This window comes from Hevea brasiliensis, chromosome 14, assembly GCF_030052815.1.
Source record: "Hevea brasiliensis isolate MT/VB/25A 57/8 chromosome 14, ASM3005281v1, whole genome shotgun sequence".
In the NCBI taxonomy this organism is placed as follows: domain Eukaryota; kingdom Viridiplantae; phylum Streptophyta; class Magnoliopsida; order Malpighiales; family Euphorbiaceae; genus Hevea; species Hevea brasiliensis.
In genome coordinates this window covers 7,952,516-7,970,598 of record NC_079506.1, presented here as the reverse complement: position 1 = coordinate 7,970,598, position 18,083 = coordinate 7,952,516, and the positions used below count along the sequence as shown (strand labels likewise).

Genomic DNA, 18,083 nt, shown 5'->3' with positions numbered 1-18,083 from the left:
CTAATGAATGAGTCTCAAATTATCCAAATTTCCATATTTTGGCATTCCCATCAGACTCCTTATCACAGGAAAATAAAAATTAAAAAAATTAAAAAAAATATATAATATCAAGATTAATTTATGACAAATGAATAACAAAAACGTGGACATGCCGGAGTGGTTATCGGGCATGACTAGAAATCATGTGGGCTCTGCCCGCGCAGGTTCGAATCCTGCTGTTCACGATTTGTTTTCATTTTTTTTTTGTCTCCTTTTTCCTATTTTGGGCCTCCGACGCATTACCTTAATTATAAGTATTTTTCTTTTTGAGAATGATTAATTATAAAAAATTAATAAAATAAAAATTGTTACATAATTTTAAAAATAAAAATAAATAATATGTATTTCACTATAAATTTTAAAAATAAATAAATATATCACGTCATATATATTTATTTTGTAAACATAATAAATAGTATTAAATTATAAGTGAATAATTTTTAGGTTATAATTATGTTTGTATTTTGAGATATATATTGATATTTTATTATAAAATTAATTTAAAGTCTCATATATAGAATAATTTTTATTATAAATATTAAAATTACAGAGATTAAATTATTTTATGTATTAAATTTTAAAGGATTAAATAATTAATTTTTTAAAATTTAAAAATTAATATATAATATAGTGTAAAAATCAAGAATTAAATAATTAATTTTTTAAAATTAAAAATTAAAATATAATATAAAATAAAACTGATGATGGGATTATAAATTCCCCATTTTTAAACAATGAAATTGAATGATATTTAATTTTGGTTGCATAAAATGATTATTTAAATATTTAACATTAAAAGGGGCAATTAAATTCCAAACATGTCCTTACCACCTAATTCTAGCTTGTCATTTGGAATCACACTACAAACCAATCAAAAGCAAGATCAAATCACCAACCCATCTGTCAAGAAAGCATTGTCTCCAAACATGATTAATCTTATTGATTATCTAATCCAAGTGGCAGCTGCATACTGGTCAACACCCACATGTTTGCTTGCTATTGGTCAACACTCTTTGCTTCCTATTTACTGCACAAAGTAAGCAAAAACCCAAAAGAAACAAGGAACTAAACAATCTTATATTATTGATTAATCCTAAAAGTTAAAAGAAATGTCCATTACAAGTGAACACATTAGTCACACCCACATTTGAATTTCAATTGCATATGGCACCAAAGATTAAAAACAAAAAGAAAATTAACAAAAAAAAAAACTAATTTATTAATTACAATTTTTTAATGAATTTAAATCAATCAATATATATATAAATATAAAGTAAATGGGTATCTTTAAGAGATTGACACGTGACATTCTTTTATGATATTACTACATAATATTATTTATTATATATAAATTATTTAATAGTTATTCTCTTAATACTATAATAAATTAACATGATTATAAGATAAGTTATAATATATTAATTATATATATTTATATATTTGTATTTATTATATATATATATATAAATATATTCTAATTATTTTTATTATAAAATTTTTATTAAAAAATTTGAAAGATAAAAAGTAATAAAAATAAATAATAAAATAAATAATAAAAATTTAAGATGTTATATTATTTTTATATATTAAAATTAATATATATATATATATATATATATATATTAATTAAGATTTATTTAATACATTTCATGTGTATGAAAAGTTATACTACCTCTTTGTTCACTTTTATCTAGCGGTTGATATTATTGTAGGCATACAAAAAGTTATATTATCTCTTTTGTTGATTTTTATCTATCATTTAATATTATTATATAATAATTAAAAAAAATTAAATGACTTAAATTATAATAAAATTCTATTTAATTTGATTAAATTTTTATTTATTTTACTTAATTAAAAAAGAGAAAGAAAAATGATAAAATAAATTATAAAAAAATTATTGTATCTTAATTTTTTTAAATAATAAATAATTTTAAATAAAAATAACTTTTAAAAATTGACAGATGAAAAAATAATAAATATTAATTTTTCATAAAAATAATAGGCAGTAAACAAATTTTAGTGATTAATTTTTGTATTTATTAAAAAAATATATTAATTATTATCTCACCAATCCCAAACCTATTGGTTATTTCCAACTTGATTAGCCATTCACTTCACTTTATTATCTCTTACATCATATCCAATGACCTCTCACTTTTTTATTTTTTATTTTTATTTATTTTTTAATTTTTTATACCCTCCCCTTCTCTCACTTTCCTTTTCGCCTTTGCTTCTTCTCAACGTTGGGTAGCCTAAAGAAAACCACTATTGCTGAATTCCAAACTAAAAAAATTTCAAAAATTTCAATACTATATATATCATGTACAATTGACCAATATACATGAGAGACGCTAACCGTTCATTTTGAAACGGTGTAGGTCCCACTTGTGATAAGAGGTTCAGATATCTCCACGTGAGAATGTGGTGCTTGGTGTATGGTAGGCGAGAAGCGTAGGATATGTTGAGAGAGAAGATGCTTAAAGAAGAGTGTAGCGATTAGTGAAAGGGGAATAGAAAACACGGGAATGGTGGGTTTGTGTAGTTAATGCAGAGAGGCCAATTGTCCACCATGAACACTTGTCTCTAAATCTTCCCAGTTTTTGAACTTGTTGAGAGAGAGAGAGTGAAGAGGTCGTAGAGAGAGAAAGTGAGTTCTCAGTTCCCGATGCTCTTGCAATGGGGAAAGAATTGGAGCAAAATCTGCCGCAACAGCGGAGTCGTGAGAGTGGAAATAGAGGAGGAAGAGGGGGAGGTTCTTCGGGTCTTTTCTGTGAGAGATGTTCGATGGGATTATCAATAATCTCTAAGGAGTTCAGTTTTAGATGTTTTTTCGCTTTGATTCTCAGTTTGTCTCTTTTGGTCTCTGGGATCTTCTGGATCCTCCCTTTCCGTACAGCTAAATTAGATGCTTTTGATGCCCAAGATGCAATTAAGCTTCGCGGTGCGTTTCTTGCCCCTCGCCCCCCTGCTCCCCACCTCCCTTTTTTTTTTCCAATTTTTATGTTTAGTATTTAAGTGTTTTTGTTTAATTTTAAGGGTATTGATTGGTTTGGGCATGTGGCTTACTATGGTTTGCAGTTTTTGTGTAATTAGGATTTTTTTTTTTTATGCTTTGAGCTAATAGGTATTTGTTATTTTGTCTAGTTCTTTTGTGATAAGGTTCTATAGCTATTAGTATAATTGGGTTTTCTGCATTTTGTATTGTAATTGGTGGTGCTGGTGTTTTCAATTCAGGTGCGTGTATATTATGTTATATTGTGTTATTACTTGCGATCCCAATGTAATTTTCGCTCCTTGCTAAGTTAGCTTGGCCTTTTCTTATTCTTTTGAGGTTATGCGCATGCAGTTTTTTGCCTTTTCACTCTTTGATGAGGGATTTCTATTTTTTTGGTAATGGGTAAGTGTCTTGTTCGCCTTTTATGTTGTTGGGCTATCTATTGTTTTGATGAGATTCGTTTCTGATTGTTCTAGGAATAGGTTGATCTAATTGTCTGAGACTTAGGAGAGCCTTAATTGAAAATTTTGGAGATTTGGTTCTAGTTCTATTTTATTGAAAAGTTTGTTGAATCCTATCGAGAGGAAATAACATTTGAAAGGTTTGACTAATTTAGATTTTTGGGTGTTTCCATTTTTTCAGTAATTGTATGCATTAAGTTACAACGTGAATGCAAGTTGTGCCTACCCCCTTTCTTCTGAATATGATAGTATTTCAAATTTTCACTGTTGATGACTAGCTTCCAACAATGTAAGATATGCAAGGCTGATTTTAATTATACCGTGACTGAAGCAAATTTTGACCTTTTAGATCCATCAAGTTGACTCACTGTTTGTAGATTTAGTTCAAGGTGGTTATTGCATCTTGCAGTGTTAGTTTTTTCTTCAAGTGGTCATTCCTTTGTTGGGTGTAAATGGAAATCTCAAGTAGGTGAATTAGATCCAATTTGGTATTGAAGTTTCTGGTGTTCATGGGTCTTTTTTGTGGAGCATTCATGTTGTAAATTGCTAAACTCTGTATCTGAGTTTATTCACTTGCTTTGTTCCATGGATCTCATATCACTTATTTCTTATTTCCAGCCACAGTACAAGCATACTTTAGACTGCAAAAGCCAGTTTCACAGCTTGTTCCACACATTGGAAGATTAGAATATGATATCAATGATGAAATAGGTGTGCCAAATGCAAAGGTATCTCTTCAAGCTTCAGCAGTTACAACCTGCGTACTCAAATTTGGTTCAAGATGAATCTAAAAACTCTCTTCTTAACAGGTGGCTATCCTATCCATGCATCAATCAGGTGCATCTAACTGGACTGATGTGGTGTTTGGTGTTCTTTCTGACTCAATAAATGCTCAAATAAATCAAGTGTCCTTGAGTGTGCTGAGGTCTTCTTTAATTGAGGTGTTCCTTCAGGAATCCAATCTGACTTTGACAATCTCAATTTTTGGGCAGCCCTCTATGTTTGAGATTTTGAAGTTTCCTGGGGGGATCACTGTAATCCCAGTGCCCTATGCTTCCCTTTGGCAGATGCCCCAGATCCTCTTTAATTTTACCCTCAATAATTCCTTAGCTGAAATACTGGATAATCTCACAGAGTTAAGGGATCAGTTGAAGTTTGGATTACAACTGAGACCATACGAGGTATTACATATTTTACTTCTTGTGTCAGCAGTTCTAGTGTCTTTTGAAAATTGAAATATGACTTTAGGTTTTATTCTCTTAATGTTTTAATGATTTGACATTTACCATACAGGATATCAATTCATATTCAAGTACAATTTCTCAATTCAACAATTATCAATGATGAATCTTTAATCAGTTGACTGAGGAAAATGGAAATTATCGTAAACTACCTAGTCAATGTTGGGTGGCCCTAGCGGGTTCTAAAATACTCAGAACCTAGTGTAAACTGTTAATTATGGATTTAAATTCTGTCTCCCGTTTTTGTGCAGAGTAATAGTATTGTCACTAACACTGATAATTAGCCTTCAAGTAAGCTGCATGAGTGCTAGCCAATAATGGTATATGATTTATGCCTGTAGAATAAGTTGAGTTTAATACTGGCTGTCTAATTTCCTTGTCCTTTTTTACCTTGTTATGCAGAATGTAGTTGTGCAAATAACAAACACAGCTGGCTCCACAATAAATCCACCAGTCACGGTTCAGGCTTCTGTCGTATCAGATCTAGGGAGCCTTTTGCCACAAAGATTGAAACAGTTAGCTCAAACAATCACAGATTCTCCTACAAAGAATCTTGGCCTGAATAACTCGGTTTTTGGTAAAGTAAAGAGTGTTATTTTATCATCATATTTAAAAGGTACACTTCATGCAAACCCTCCAACTCCTTCACCAGCTCCATCTCCAGAGCTCAGTGAGTATGCTGAACCTCCAATTTCCCCATGTCCTACTTTTTCCCCATCACCCACTCCAGCATCTTCTCCATCAGATGACATTGACTCACATGCAACAAGCCCAAAATATGGGCCACACCATTCTTTACCTCCTGTAAATTCTGCAGCACCTTCTACAGTAATAGCTGATCCTCCTCACCCATGTGGACACCAAGGTTCTCCAATATCTCCAAGCTCATCACCATCTCATTCTAACCGAAGTCCTTACTTACGTTCAGTGGATCCCCAATCACAGCTGGCCCCAGGTCTGTCTCCTGTACCTCAAGTATCTTATGGTTCCATGCCAAGGAAAGGTTCAGTATCTCAAGTACTTGCTCCATCTCCATCTGCGCCATCTCCGTCATGTAAGTTCTTGCTACCAACTAATGACTTATTTTGCCTTGCTTGCCTTACCATGATATGGATTACAGCATGAAAAATATTTGTACTTTGATGATTTTTTTCTTTCCTCATGTAAATTATGTTCTAGTAATTGTTGGTTTGGAAATGACATTAGCTGTAAAAGTGAATTGTAAATTATGACTTGTTGCTTTCTTAAACTATATTCTGTATCTTTTTTGCATGAGTTTTCCATCAGTGTAATTCATTATTTACATTTTTTTTTTCATCACATATGTTACATTGTTTATGGTTCATCAGTTATTCTCAGCTGCTGGTACCACACTATGAACAGGGAGAAACTATAACTTTCATATTCCTAATAAGAATTATGCATTTGTTAGTTATTGTTTGTGCTTCTTGTTTTTATTATTATGATGTATGGAAGCATTTGAGGATAAACAGATAGTGCAATATTGCTCTGGTCGGGGCTACCTTTTCATTGCCAATTATAAATTAAATACGTGATAAATTGTTTGTGGTTTTCTCCCCTTTATATATATAATATATATATATATTGAAGAAGAAGAATATAGATAGACTGATTGGTAGAATATGGAGCACTGACAAAGTTTGGACACAACTACATGTTTCTTTGAGTTCTAATTAAGTTGGCTCAAATTGAGAATATAAAGACCAAATGAATTGCTTAAAAAAAATTATCCTTTGTATCAGTTTCTAGGAGCACTTATAATGTATTTTTATGATGACGCTATTAGGAGCTGTGGGAGGTTATGGAATTAATAACAAGCAATAAATAAATTTAGATGGGATACAGTCTATTGCTTGTTTTATAAATAAGTACACTAATAAATTGAGGATTTAACGTGGAATAGTGCTTTCCTGCATATGGGCAAGTTGTTGGGAAGAAAAGGAAGGAGAGGAAGAGAAGGGAAAGAAGAGAAAGAAAGGGAGGGGGGGGGGGGGAATGTTTGGGGTGTGTGCACGACTGCATATGTAAGTGCATGTGATTGAGATGGTAGACACTATCTATTGCTATTTTTGTACTCGCACATGGGTAAATATGTGCATGCAAGTACTTTTAATTGTCCATGCGTACCCACTCCCTTTGCACATTGGGAATTGACATGAGAGGCACCACCTACTGTTGGTTCTCTAAATATGCCCTTACCATGTGTGTGGTTTGTGCATTCATAGGAGCCTGCACACACATGAAGACTCATCCATACGCATGGTAAGCACTTTTTCGTGTTTAAGTAACAGTTTATTAGTGTCCATATTTACAATGACTTTCTGTAGCCTGTGTCCATACTTGCCCAGACCATTGGCGTGCATGTTTGTAGGCAGGTATTTCTCTAGTCAACCATGATGGAAAGTGAGCTGGAGTTTGTTAGTAAAACAAACCTTTGCAAATAGAATGCTTGTGCATGGAGTGTAAACCCAATTTTATGCAGTGAAACTACTGAAGGCCATTTGTCATTAGTGAGTTTGGTGCTGTTTTTCAAATTTATTCACAATGATTCTATGTTTTGATATGATTGGATGGCGTTGATGTTGAACTAAAATTTGCATTTTGATAATTATGCTATGATTATACTTTTCAACTTGCTTTTGTCATTATATTAATAAAGTTGCATGGTTTTGCAGCTGTAGCAGTAAGTCCTTTCTACAAGGAGATCTGGTGGTTGGGATTTTCTGGACTCTTGATCTTCCATCTTCTTTGTTGCTCACATTGACAAAAGTACATTTCTTAATCATATGGCTGGAGACAGTTTCTGAGGCATAGTTAGAAGACTTATGATACCCAGTTTTGTTCTGGCGAGAATGGTAGAAACACATATGGGAAGTTCACAAGTTCTCTTCAAAAAATTGACATAAATGTAAAGGAAACTCAAGATGAATTGTAGGTCAAAGCCAAGAAGGTGGCAGGCCTTTCATCTCACTTCTAAGTTCCTAATGTCACAGGGAAACATGAGTTTCTTATAAAGGGAACAATCCCTTACCAGTGATCAATCAAGAAGCAACTTTGTATTGCAGATTTCACGATCCTTTTCCTCTATGTCTCAAGTGTAAAAAATGGAGGTTCTTTAGTAGCATCTGCAATACAATGTTGAAGGAAAAATTGTACACTTCTGGAGAAATAGAATACATCTTTATATGAATTTAGCTTCTTGAGATTTTATGGTTGGTTGACAAATTGAACGTTTGATAAAAGGGAGGAAAAATCTTGTTAAAAGCCTGCTCAGAATCTAAGACCAACATCCCATGGCTGTATATTTGATTCTCAAAGAAAAATTAAAGACCACCATGTCTGCATTGAATATTTTTCAATTGAGAATACTATACCTCTCAATGCATAAACCGGTCATACTTAGAGCACTGTTTCACTCATTTGCAACGAAGAAAAAGCTTATTTTTTTCTCATTGTTTTGATTTTGACAAGGTTTGAATTCGAGTTTACAAACAACTTTAGAATCAACTCCAGCAACTTTAATAAACTAAAGCATGTTGGTTGCAATCACAAGGCGTTGACATGGGGTGTCACCAACTCTCATTTACAATCGACGAAAGCCAAGATGAGAGCTCCGGTGGGAGTTCTGCTATGATATAAACAATTCAATTGAGATGCCTATCATTCCGCTTTCTGTTAGAGAGAGATTTAATTGGTGCCCTGTCGACAAATATTCTTCCACCATCATTTGCCAGGGACTCGTACTTCCAGGCAGGTCCAACAAGCCAAGATGTAGCAACTCCACCAAGCAATCCTCCTAACTAAAATTGTAGGTGCAACATGGAAAATTAGTTAACAAGTAAATTAAAAATAAGAACAAAAGAAAAAGACTAGGAATCTCCGAAATAACACATCTTCCATTAAAGAAAAAAAGAAATTATGCAAGCTCCTATACAAGACTGCAGACAACCGTAGCATGCAAGCTGCTACATTAGATTTGGAACTAGAATGCAGGACTTAAATGCAATTGAACTAATAATAGATAACATTTTTCCCTGTGAACCATCACACGATTAAGTTTAGAGAAGAAAAATCCTACAAGCATCTCCAACCTTTTTCCAATCTCTCCCTCTTCAAATCAACTTTATAAAATCTTCCAATTGGTTCCAATAACTGCTTCTAACATCAATATTAAGCAAAGATGAACCCAAAAATTTTTAAAGCTTTCATTAAAAATTTTATTATGTGCTATGCCCAACGAGTATAAGTTCCCTAATTTTAGGAAAAGAGTTCCACAGGAAAGAAGATGAGAAAGTTTAGAGGAGATTCTATGCGTGTGATACTTACATGTCCCCAGTTGTCAATGCCTCTGGACAATATACCAATAACCTGCAGGAAAGATGTGCAATACCATTGATTAGAATTGCTTTCTGCATTTTTGAGTGATCACTTGACAGAATGAAGAGAACCTCCATGTAACAAGACCAAGTCTCATATCTAATTTCTATGTAACTTAAACTCATGACAAATCATCCTACCAGACATGATTTAATAGGCTAAAATGAGTAGAACGTATTTGTACTGAGTCACTAACTCCCTCTTGAAAGCCTTAAATCATACCATATTTAGCAAAATTATTCGTGCTATGTTTTGTAGATCCTCCTTGCTACCTCTGATCATGCCCCTATGTCTTATGACAAACACAGCAAGAGAACCAACCTTCATTGAATATCCAGATGTCAAATAGTAAGTTGTGAGGAAAATTATTAGCTCAAGGAACTTTTAATTAGTTGACAACATAATAGAACAGGATGCAGGGTGACCTACTAATCCAAAAATTGCTCCTGACGCACCCACAGCAGGTGCTTTACAAAACCAATAGCTCGCTGCTGAACCTGAATTTTTTGGAAGAATTTCATTAGAATACTAGTGAGTAAGAATTTTATTTTTCTATTGCAATGGGTTTATGAATGGTTACTTGCAATTGCAGAGGTAAAGTAAATGGCAAGAAATCTCCTTGGACCGCTAAGGTTCTCAACGGTAGGACCAATAGAATTCAAAGAATAACTATTAATCTGGAAAGGAAAATTTTATTTTCAGACTTGAAAAAGGAAAATTTTATTTTCAGACTTGAAAAAGGAAAATCAACCATGAATGCTGAAATTTGAAGTCAGAATACTCAGAACAGACCATGAGGTGCCCAATATTCGCATGCAAAAGGGAAGAGGTGGCCAGCCTCCAAAGTTGTCCCTTGTCGATGAGACTATTAATCTGTAAACATTATGAAATTGACCATAAAGAGCCAAATTTCAATATCAAACAGGGAACATGCCTTTTCTTTAGCTGTCTCATTGTCTAACCTTAGCTCCCCACAATAACAGCTTTCCCTGTGTAGCCATTTGTGCAACATAAACTCTGCATGCATGGATAGCTAATAAAACACTGTTTCACATGTTTTATTTATTCAGGAGTATTCTACACATTAGGAGGTAAAATACGAAGCCAACAAACTAGGATAAATCAAAGATGAAAATAGAAATGCTAAACAGCTCCAAGGAGCTGTTGCATCAGAGCAGTGAGGAATGAACAACAGCATTTTGTCCATATTAGTGTGGTACTCACAAGACGTTAATAGCAAGAAGAACATTCGTCAATTTCCTTCCATCAATTGAATTTCTTCTGGATGTCCCCGAATGCGACGTTCCATCAATTCCACGTCCCTTTCCAGTTTCTCCACCATTGAAGAAAAGTAAGCAATGTGAACATGTGGATGAAAAAAAATCATTTGAAAATTCAAGAAGATTGATTCCCTTGATTTGCGAGGCTTTTTCAAACCATAGTTCCTTCAGTCTAGGCACATGACAGAGATGAGAAAGTTTCTGTCCAACAAGAGAGATCAGGAAACAAATAACATACATACTCAATGATCAGGATGAACACATGTGACAATATCAATATGACCATTTTTTGAACCATATATGTTCTGCATATCATATTTAGTTATCAAATTCTTCAATTGAATAATGTCGTTAATTTGATAACTAAGCCTAACATAACATTACATGCGCATAGCTTTTGAAACTAGCAATTTTCAATGCTGTCAAAAGATGTTTTAGAAAAGATTATAATTTATAGCCCTACACAAAGGCTGCAAGTTACTCAATTTTTCATTTTTTTCCATTACATTACAATAATATTTCATTCATTAATCTATACAGGAAAATATATTAAACTGCAGCAAAAATCAATAGTATTTTCATTCATTAATCTATACAGGAAAATAATTTATTTAAGCAAATTGTAGCAAAATCAATTAAGTTTGGATAGGATGAAAACTATCTTCATATCATTTTAAACAAATTACAGGAAATTTAAATTTTTTGCAAAAATTGTGAGTGTTTGAATGTAGTTTCTAAACATTCATCTTATCAGAAATAAAAAGGTTGTTCACCAAAAACTTCGAAAAAGAAATGAGTTTATAACGCCAACACAATGAGTTCAATTAAACGAAAACTTATCTTCTCTAACCTAAGATAGGAATTGGCATGATAGAAACACTAAAACAAATAAATTCCCGAACTAAAATGTATCCATAAAAAACGAGAACTTCAAATCACATTAAACAAATAAATTCCCAAGACAAGAAACAAAATCTGCCCTTTCATTTCCCAGATTCCCTATCGGTATCTTCCATTCTTGATAAATTGGCAAAAAGAGACCATACCCAATTATACTTGGTCACAGATACAGTAATTGAATTGATGCCAGAAAAGAACCTAAAAGTCACCAAGACACACGACCCATCAAATTTAAGCTACAGATGATGAGAAATACACACAGATTTGAGGGTACCCTAAAGGAGGAGTGGAGGAGAAAGCCTGTGTGGAGAGAACTGGCAGTGGAGATGAGATTAAAGGGTGATGGTCCCGGCTGCTGGAGTTGGACCCACCAGAGTGACAAAGGAGATGAAGATGATAATGATGATCCCATCAATCCCACCATTCCTGTGCCTCCAGCTTCACTTATGCCGGTGTTTGAGGCTGAACTCCCTCTACCTTCCATACTTACGGTTTTTTAAAGTGATTTTTATTCACTTTATTTATTTATTTATTACAAGTTTTTTTTAATTAAATAATATTATTTAAAAAAATTAAATAATATTATATTTAAAAAATTAAATAATATTATTTAAAATGAAGCATAATAATAATAAATTTATTTAAACTCAAATATTAATTTATAAGATCAAAATTATAATTAAATTAAAATCAAATAAAAATCGGGTCATCTGATTTCAAATCTCAGAGAATCTTAATTCAAATTTTAAGTTGCAATAATAATTAATATTTTAATATGCAAATATTTATGATAAAAACACTCTTTATTTCTCATTATAAAACTATAATTAATAATATAATTATCCCAAATAAAACTATAATTAGTACTAATCTAGCTTGAATTATTAGACTGGCTACAAACTCTCAAAGTGGCTGAGGTGCCCACACTGAAATTGGCAAAGCTTCACTTAGAAAACCATTGTAGTTGCTGCTGCTGCTGCTGCTATAATTCTCTCCCTTTACCATACCAAACTTTTCCTGTGCATTATCAGGGCTTGAATTTTCCTGTGGAAATCCAAAAGGAATATCATTGTTAAGTATAATATTGTTGTCAGATGCTTCAAGATGATTCACAGGATTTTCAGTACTGAAAATTCCTGACAGCAGATCAAAGTTTTCTTGGATAAACAAATCCGGATCAGGAAAATCACTGCAGCTTCCGTAATTAGGAGTAATAGTGTCTGAATTTGTGAAGCCATTCCACTGCCATTTCTGATAAAAATCCTGATCAATAAGGTCAGAAGTTGAGTCCAGAAGAGAGCTTTGAGTATTAATGATCAGTTGTTTATCAGCCTGAATTGCTTTTCCCTTCTCTTCTTCTGTTCTTAGCAACTCTATTTTCTCCTTGAAACTCTTGATCTTAGCCTCTAGTTCATTCACTGAATCCATCAAAGAATCTCCCGAAAGCGAATCAAGCTGCTTGGACAAACCTGAAATCAGCCTATCAATCTTCTCTTTAATCATCTTTTTTTTCTTGTTTTCAAGCTTCATCCTCATGGATTCCAAGAAATCCAGACAGTTCGATTCTTTTTTCTCATTCTTGCCAAATCCTTTATATTTAAGGATTAAATCTTTAACACGAATTGGCTCCTCAGGCCAAACATCAACCTTCCCATCAGGACTGAAACAGACAACACAAACTTCAACGCCACACAGTGTCTGGAGCTCAAAAGCCTTCTTCATCAGAGTTGGCTTTCGCTTGTCAAAACTTTTAGCCTGAGTTGGTTTATCACCATTGATGATTTTCTTGATGAAGTTGGCTTTCCGAGGCTCTTTGCCATCGACTAGGGGCACTTTCTTGGCCTTCCTTCCCCTTTTCTTGATTCCCTGCGGTGGGTTTTCCTGTGAAAGATCCATTGAACGGGAGAACAGGATTCAGAGAAGGAGGCGCTGTTGTGTTAACACATATATAGGAAATTCTTGATCAGACCTGTGTACTATGGACGTAAGACATAAATATATGGGATCCAACGTCCCATTATAAATCTTGTATTTTTGGTAAATTGGATTTAACAAAAAAATATCTCTTAATTTATTTTTTTGCTAGAAACAATTAAAATCGTTCTGGTATTTAATTTATATCTCCAATTAACCAATTAATTAAGCAAAAATTCATAGGACTTTTTTTAAATTTATTTACTTTTCAAATTTATTGTCGTTTAAAATATCCAAATAATGTATTTAGTTTAAATCCAAATTTATAAGTAAAATCCCTCAATCCAAATTAAAAGAATATATAGAATTGATAATTCTTTGATTGCTAATTTCATAATCATTACAATTAATCATGAAGTTACACCACTTGCAGAATCGTATTTATGTATGAATCCTGTCAGGACCTTCAACTCAAAATGCATTTCTGAAATCTGAAGTGGTCTTGCTTTTACAAAGACAGGAACGTACAATACTTCCCTCCCTGAAGAACTCTGCAACAGAGGTATTTCATTATGAAAATAATGTCACGACAACAAGAAAAACACATTTGAGACCACCTAGGCCTAACTAAATTGGACCCAAAGCACCAAGTTCTCAAGAAATTACAACATTTTCTAGTTTTTCATAGATCAGCTGAAGATTAGTATACATTTTTCATAACCCCAATTTTTATTATCACCTTTCATCTATCTATCTACTATACATAAATAGATGAAACATGATAATAAAAATTGGGGTTATGAAAAATGTATATTGATCCTCAAATTGGGCTCCAGCAAGTAGAGTATATTAAGTTAGAGGATATAAAGAAAAAAAAGGGATAGACCTAAATTGACTTGGAAAAGAGTAGTACAGTATGACCTAAAAGCATTACAAATTTCTGAGGATTTAATCCAAAATCGTTTAGAGTGGAGAAAGCGAATCCATATAGCCAACCCCAAATTTTTGGGATAAAGTCTTAGTTGAGTTGAGTTGAGTTTCATCTATTTATGTACATTCCAGAGAAGTGAATCCTGAAATCTGCAGAAATCAATACAGAACATTTTCTTTTCCTTTTCAATTTAGTCATGTTAGCTACTCTCGCCCGTTCTGGTCTAACCTCGGGTTGACACAGGCAGTTTCGGCCTAGGACTCTAAACCGGACCATAGGGTTCAGCTGGTTTCAACTTGAGTCGATTCAACGGTTAATTTTTTTTTTCTTCTGGTTAAAACCAGATTGGATTAAGGGGGAGGGAAACGGTTCTGGCCCGAATCGGGCCTATGAAGCTCCGGTCTAGTATTGGACCTGAACTGGACCCTGGGTGGGTCTAAGTTAAGCACCTGCTGAGTGAGAAATTCAACAGAAGTTGGATTAAGCTCAATAAGGACATCAAACTGAAAAAGGAATTGGCAAGCATACCTGTTAAGCTTCAATATCCTTTCATCTTTGCAATCTTGAAAATTATAGAATAAGTTAGATATACCTGCCTAATTAAGAAATGATTCAATTGTAAGGCCAATAATATATACAGCTTTTCCAGCATAAAGAGCGATTGAGATGCAGAGTCATAAAACGAAGAAAGAACGCCACCAGGAACTTGCTGCAAGAAAATATCAGAACCAAGTTACCAATTAAGAATTGTGAAGAAAACTGATTATTTTTCATATTTCATCTATCTTGTTTGATTTCTACTTAATATTTCGTATTGCATTTGTAACTGGTATATAAAATAACAGTAGAAGAAGAAAGAATTGTATTTCTTTCCCTTTCAAGACTGAAAGAATTCTTTTTTATGGTTTCATAATTTAAAGGAGGCACAGAATTTCAACTATTGCACAAATTTTTTCATAGGTGCAAATTAGAAAAACAAAGAAAAGAAGAAAATAGGAACAGGAAATTCCAAACTGACCTCCCCTGGAAGATGCAACCCTGTTATCCAAGAAATCAAGATATCTCTGAGTCCAATCTGAAAATGCACGTACAGGCCATAGAGAAAGGAACTGGTTCCTCATCCAATTCATGCTATTTACCACCTCTTCAAACCCAAAAGATTGACCATTTTCTTGCTGGAGATGATCTTCAAAACCATCATAGAGAGGGTGCCGGCAAACTGGGCAAGAATTGTGCATGTTCAACCAAGGAACAATACAATCAGAATGGTACAAATGCTTGCAGGGAAGCTCCCTCACTTCCACAGCAACCTCAAATTCGTCCTTGCACACTGGACAATGCGTGTCCTTCATCAAATGTTCTTGTGTAATCTTCACTATCGGCAGTGTCTCAATCGCTGAAGCTGACGCAGGAGGAGGGCCAGGCCTGTCAATATCAGTCATCTCCGGAGCAAACAAGTTAGCTTCATAGCCTGCATTAGCAAAGTTCTCATTTCTTCCATTATTAGCAGCAGGAGCAACACCGCCAGGAGCAACCATTTGAGCCGGCGACGGCGAAGCCATGGGTAGTCTTTCCGGGCGAGGAGGTTCAAGAAACTGAAGTGTAATCCAAGGTGCATTGGCACCTTCGGATTCCCAACGAATTCTTCTATCAAATTCAGGATATTGCCTCCTTATTGAAGGATGAAGCATTAGTGCTAACGAGTCCAACAACCGTGAAGCCGGAGAGGGTTCGAGCTCGGTGAGGTCAGGGACAAGCCTGGGCCTCGATATGTCAAGCTCATGATTTAGCACACTAAAGCAATGAGGACAGAGGTTTTCATGCGAGTTTATGGTTGAGAACCTTGAGGTTCGTCGGCAAGTTTGGCACCAGAAGTAATGGAATGTTCTCATTCTTCGGATACCATTGACTGTAACACGAGGGCGCTGGGCATTCAAGGACATGGTTTGAGGCAGAAAATGGAGAATGGGGTTCCAATTTTCTGAGTTTGTGTTGAGGAAGAAGGGAATGGAGGCTTCTGCCTTTTATAGATGTGAGTCTTGTGGGAGAAAGATGGATGGAGAGAAAAGGAATGGCTTTAGCAGTAACAGGAAGAGATTCTTTTTCTTTCCTTTTTTGTCTATGTGTTTGCAGAATTGATAGTTTCTTTTCTTGAACAGTTTTCCAAGTTTTCTTGATAAAGCTAAGGATGATTGGGAAATGATGCAAACCATGCATAGCTTTTTAGCTTTTGGAGTTTAAAGTGGAAATTAGAGTTTTTGATTGCTTAGATAACTTACAAACATGAACATCATTCATCAAGTTATTGCTTACTAATAATTCTTGCAATAAGCAAATTGCAAATATTTATAAATTACACTCTATTTGAGTTTTATATGGTTAGATAACCTCAATTTTATAAAAATATATTAGTAATGATTAAATTATCTTTATTTTACTTAATTACTGTAAAATTGAAAGAAAATAGTTAATATTCTTTTGATTTGTTAGATGCAATAGAAAATTTTAGACAACGTAAAATTCAAATTCGACAAATAAGAATTAAGTAGAGGCAGTATTTTTTATATAAATTATCTTTGAATTGAAAATATATTTTTAATATACAATAATAGGTTAAGCTTTCTATGATAATGGTTGAAATAAAATTTTTAAAAAATAAAGATAATTTATTATATTAAACAATAATGTTTGAATTATAATTTTTTTATAATAAAATAATTAAAAAATATTATAACTTAATTTTGTAGTGTTGAGTTCAAATAATTATGATTTATAATAATTATAATGTTTATATAAAAATTTTTAAAACTTAATAATTCAATATTAAAATTTAAATACTTGCACAAATTTTATGATAAGAAGAGAACTCATCAAATTAAAATTAGATTTTATTATGTGATTGATAAACACAACCTTTTTGACAAGATTAAAATTTTTTTTTGATATTTTAACATCATTTGTTTTATGAAAATAATTTGCATATAAAAAAATATTTTTTATAAAAATATTTTTTATCATTTAATTGTAATGTTAAATTAATAATGTATTTATTTTATATATGCATAAATATATAAGTGTTTTTATATTTTAATAAAATTATTAAATTTTAAAAAGTAAAAATAATTTTTTTTTAAAAAAATTATTTTTTTTAAATGGTTTAACTTTTTTTTATTAGAAAAATATTTTTTATCGGATAATTCTTTTAAATACCCCAAATGTTAAAATAATCGGAGCCGATAAAAAAATTTCCAAGTCAGTAAGGATGTAATTCCAATTTAACACCAGGGGTATAGTCGTAAATCCACTGCAAGAAAGAGACCGACCGGTAGTCTGTTTGAAAGGCTGCTGAGTAAATTAGTTATCGAATAAATAATGATTAGACACCGGGTGGCCCAAGTTGACCAGCCCAACCCAACTCAAAACCGATCAAACCAGATCAGATTGAGTCGACTCGTCCCAAACCGCCCGAGTTACCTCGCCAAACTCTTTCGGATTGGGTTCGTGACAAACCGTTTGTCCCCTAGTAGGCGGCTATCCATCCATCAAAACCCCTCCCATCCCCTTCTTCTCTCTCCCTCTTTCCAAAACAGAGCTCCAAATCTTTAGAGAGAGAAACACTTTCCAGAGAAATGAAGCAAAATCCGAGAAAATAACCAGAGGAAGGGGGAAAAAGGAGAAAAAATAACTGAGTTTTTATCGGTATCCAAACAGAAAATAGCTTTTCTCTTTAAAAAATGTCTCACTTCGTTTTCCACACTGCTCAAATCCCCACCACGACCACAAGCGCCTCCAAGACCTTGCCGCTAAAGCCGAGTCTTCCTCCGATTCCTCAACTTTGCCCGCGCCAGCAGTTGCCGGTTGTCCAGCCGGTGACCTGTAAGCTGCGGAGGAATCTTGTCATTAAGTGTTCGTCTCCTTCGA

The 18,083-nt window shown here is 33.4% G+C and overlaps 4 protein-coding genes and 1 non-coding gene across 6 annotated transcripts; 2 read left to right on the top strand and 3 right to left on the bottom strand.

The window, feature by feature from the left end:
- The first annotated feature begins 142 nt into the window (after positions 1–142).
- Positions 143–224, top strand: TRNAS-AGA (transfer RNA serine (anticodon AGA)). The gene has a single exon. It is a non-coding gene; the product is annotated as a tRNA-Ser (tRNA).
- Positions 225–2,539: 2,315 nt separating this feature from the next.
- On the top strand, positions 2,540–7,831 carry LOC131172651 (uncharacterized). The gene is made up of 5 exons (XM_058134072.1): positions 2,540–2,983; positions 4,117–4,226; positions 4,308–4,679; positions 5,142–5,793; positions 7,436–7,831. Exons 1-5 carry the CDS (start codon positions 2,719–2,721, stop codon positions 7,522–7,524), a joined length of 1,488 nt encoding a protein of 495 aa, XP_057990055.1. The 5' UTR covers positions 2,540–2,718; the 3' UTR covers positions 7,525–7,831.
- Positions 7,832–8,179: 348 nt separating this feature from the next.
- On the bottom strand, positions 8,180–11,822 carry LOC131172652 (RHOMBOID-like protein 10, chloroplastic). The gene is made up of 9 exons (XM_058134073.1): positions 11,592–11,822; positions 10,362–10,618; positions 10,100–10,154; positions 9,930–10,010; positions 9,718–9,814; positions 9,567–9,634; positions 9,360–9,458; positions 9,087–9,128; positions 8,180–8,560 (listed from the first exon to the last, which is right to left on the bottom strand). The coding sequence occupies exons 1-9, from the start codon at positions 11,799–11,801 to the stop codon at positions 8,405–8,407; spliced, it is 1,065 nt and encodes a 354-aa protein (XP_057990056.1). The 5' UTR covers positions 11,802–11,822; the 3' UTR covers positions 8,180–8,404.
- A 376-nt stretch (positions 11,823–12,198) lies between these two features.
- On the bottom strand, positions 12,199–13,248 carry LOC131173301 (agamous-like MADS-box protein AGL19). Its single transcript, XM_058135417.1, has one exon. The coding sequence runs from the start codon at positions 13,211–13,213 to the stop codon at positions 12,221–12,223; it is 993 nt and encodes a 330-aa protein (XP_057991400.1). The 5' UTR covers positions 13,214–13,248; the 3' UTR covers positions 12,199–12,220.
- Positions 13,249–13,660: 412 nt separating this feature from the next.
- LOC110667836 (E3 ubiquitin-protein ligase RZF1-like) lies at positions 13,661–16,139 on the bottom strand. Of its 2 annotated transcripts, XR_002497371.2 has the most exons (3): positions 15,181–16,139; positions 14,691–14,871; positions 13,661–13,782 (listed from the first exon to the last, which is right to left on the bottom strand). XR_002497371.2 is itself a non-coding variant. In XM_021828802.2 (2 exons), exons 1-2 carry the CDS (start codon positions 16,103–16,105, stop codon positions 14,837–14,839), a joined length of 960 nt encoding a protein of 319 aa, XP_021684494.2. In that variant the 5' UTR covers positions 16,106–16,139; the 3' UTR covers positions 14,422–14,836. The 2 variants fall into 2 exon arrangements, 1 of the variants encoding a protein (XP_021684494.2); XM_021828802.2 differs by lacking the exon at positions 13,661–13,782 and having other exon boundaries at positions 14,422–14,871.
- Positions 16,140–18,083: the final 1,944 nt, after the last annotated feature.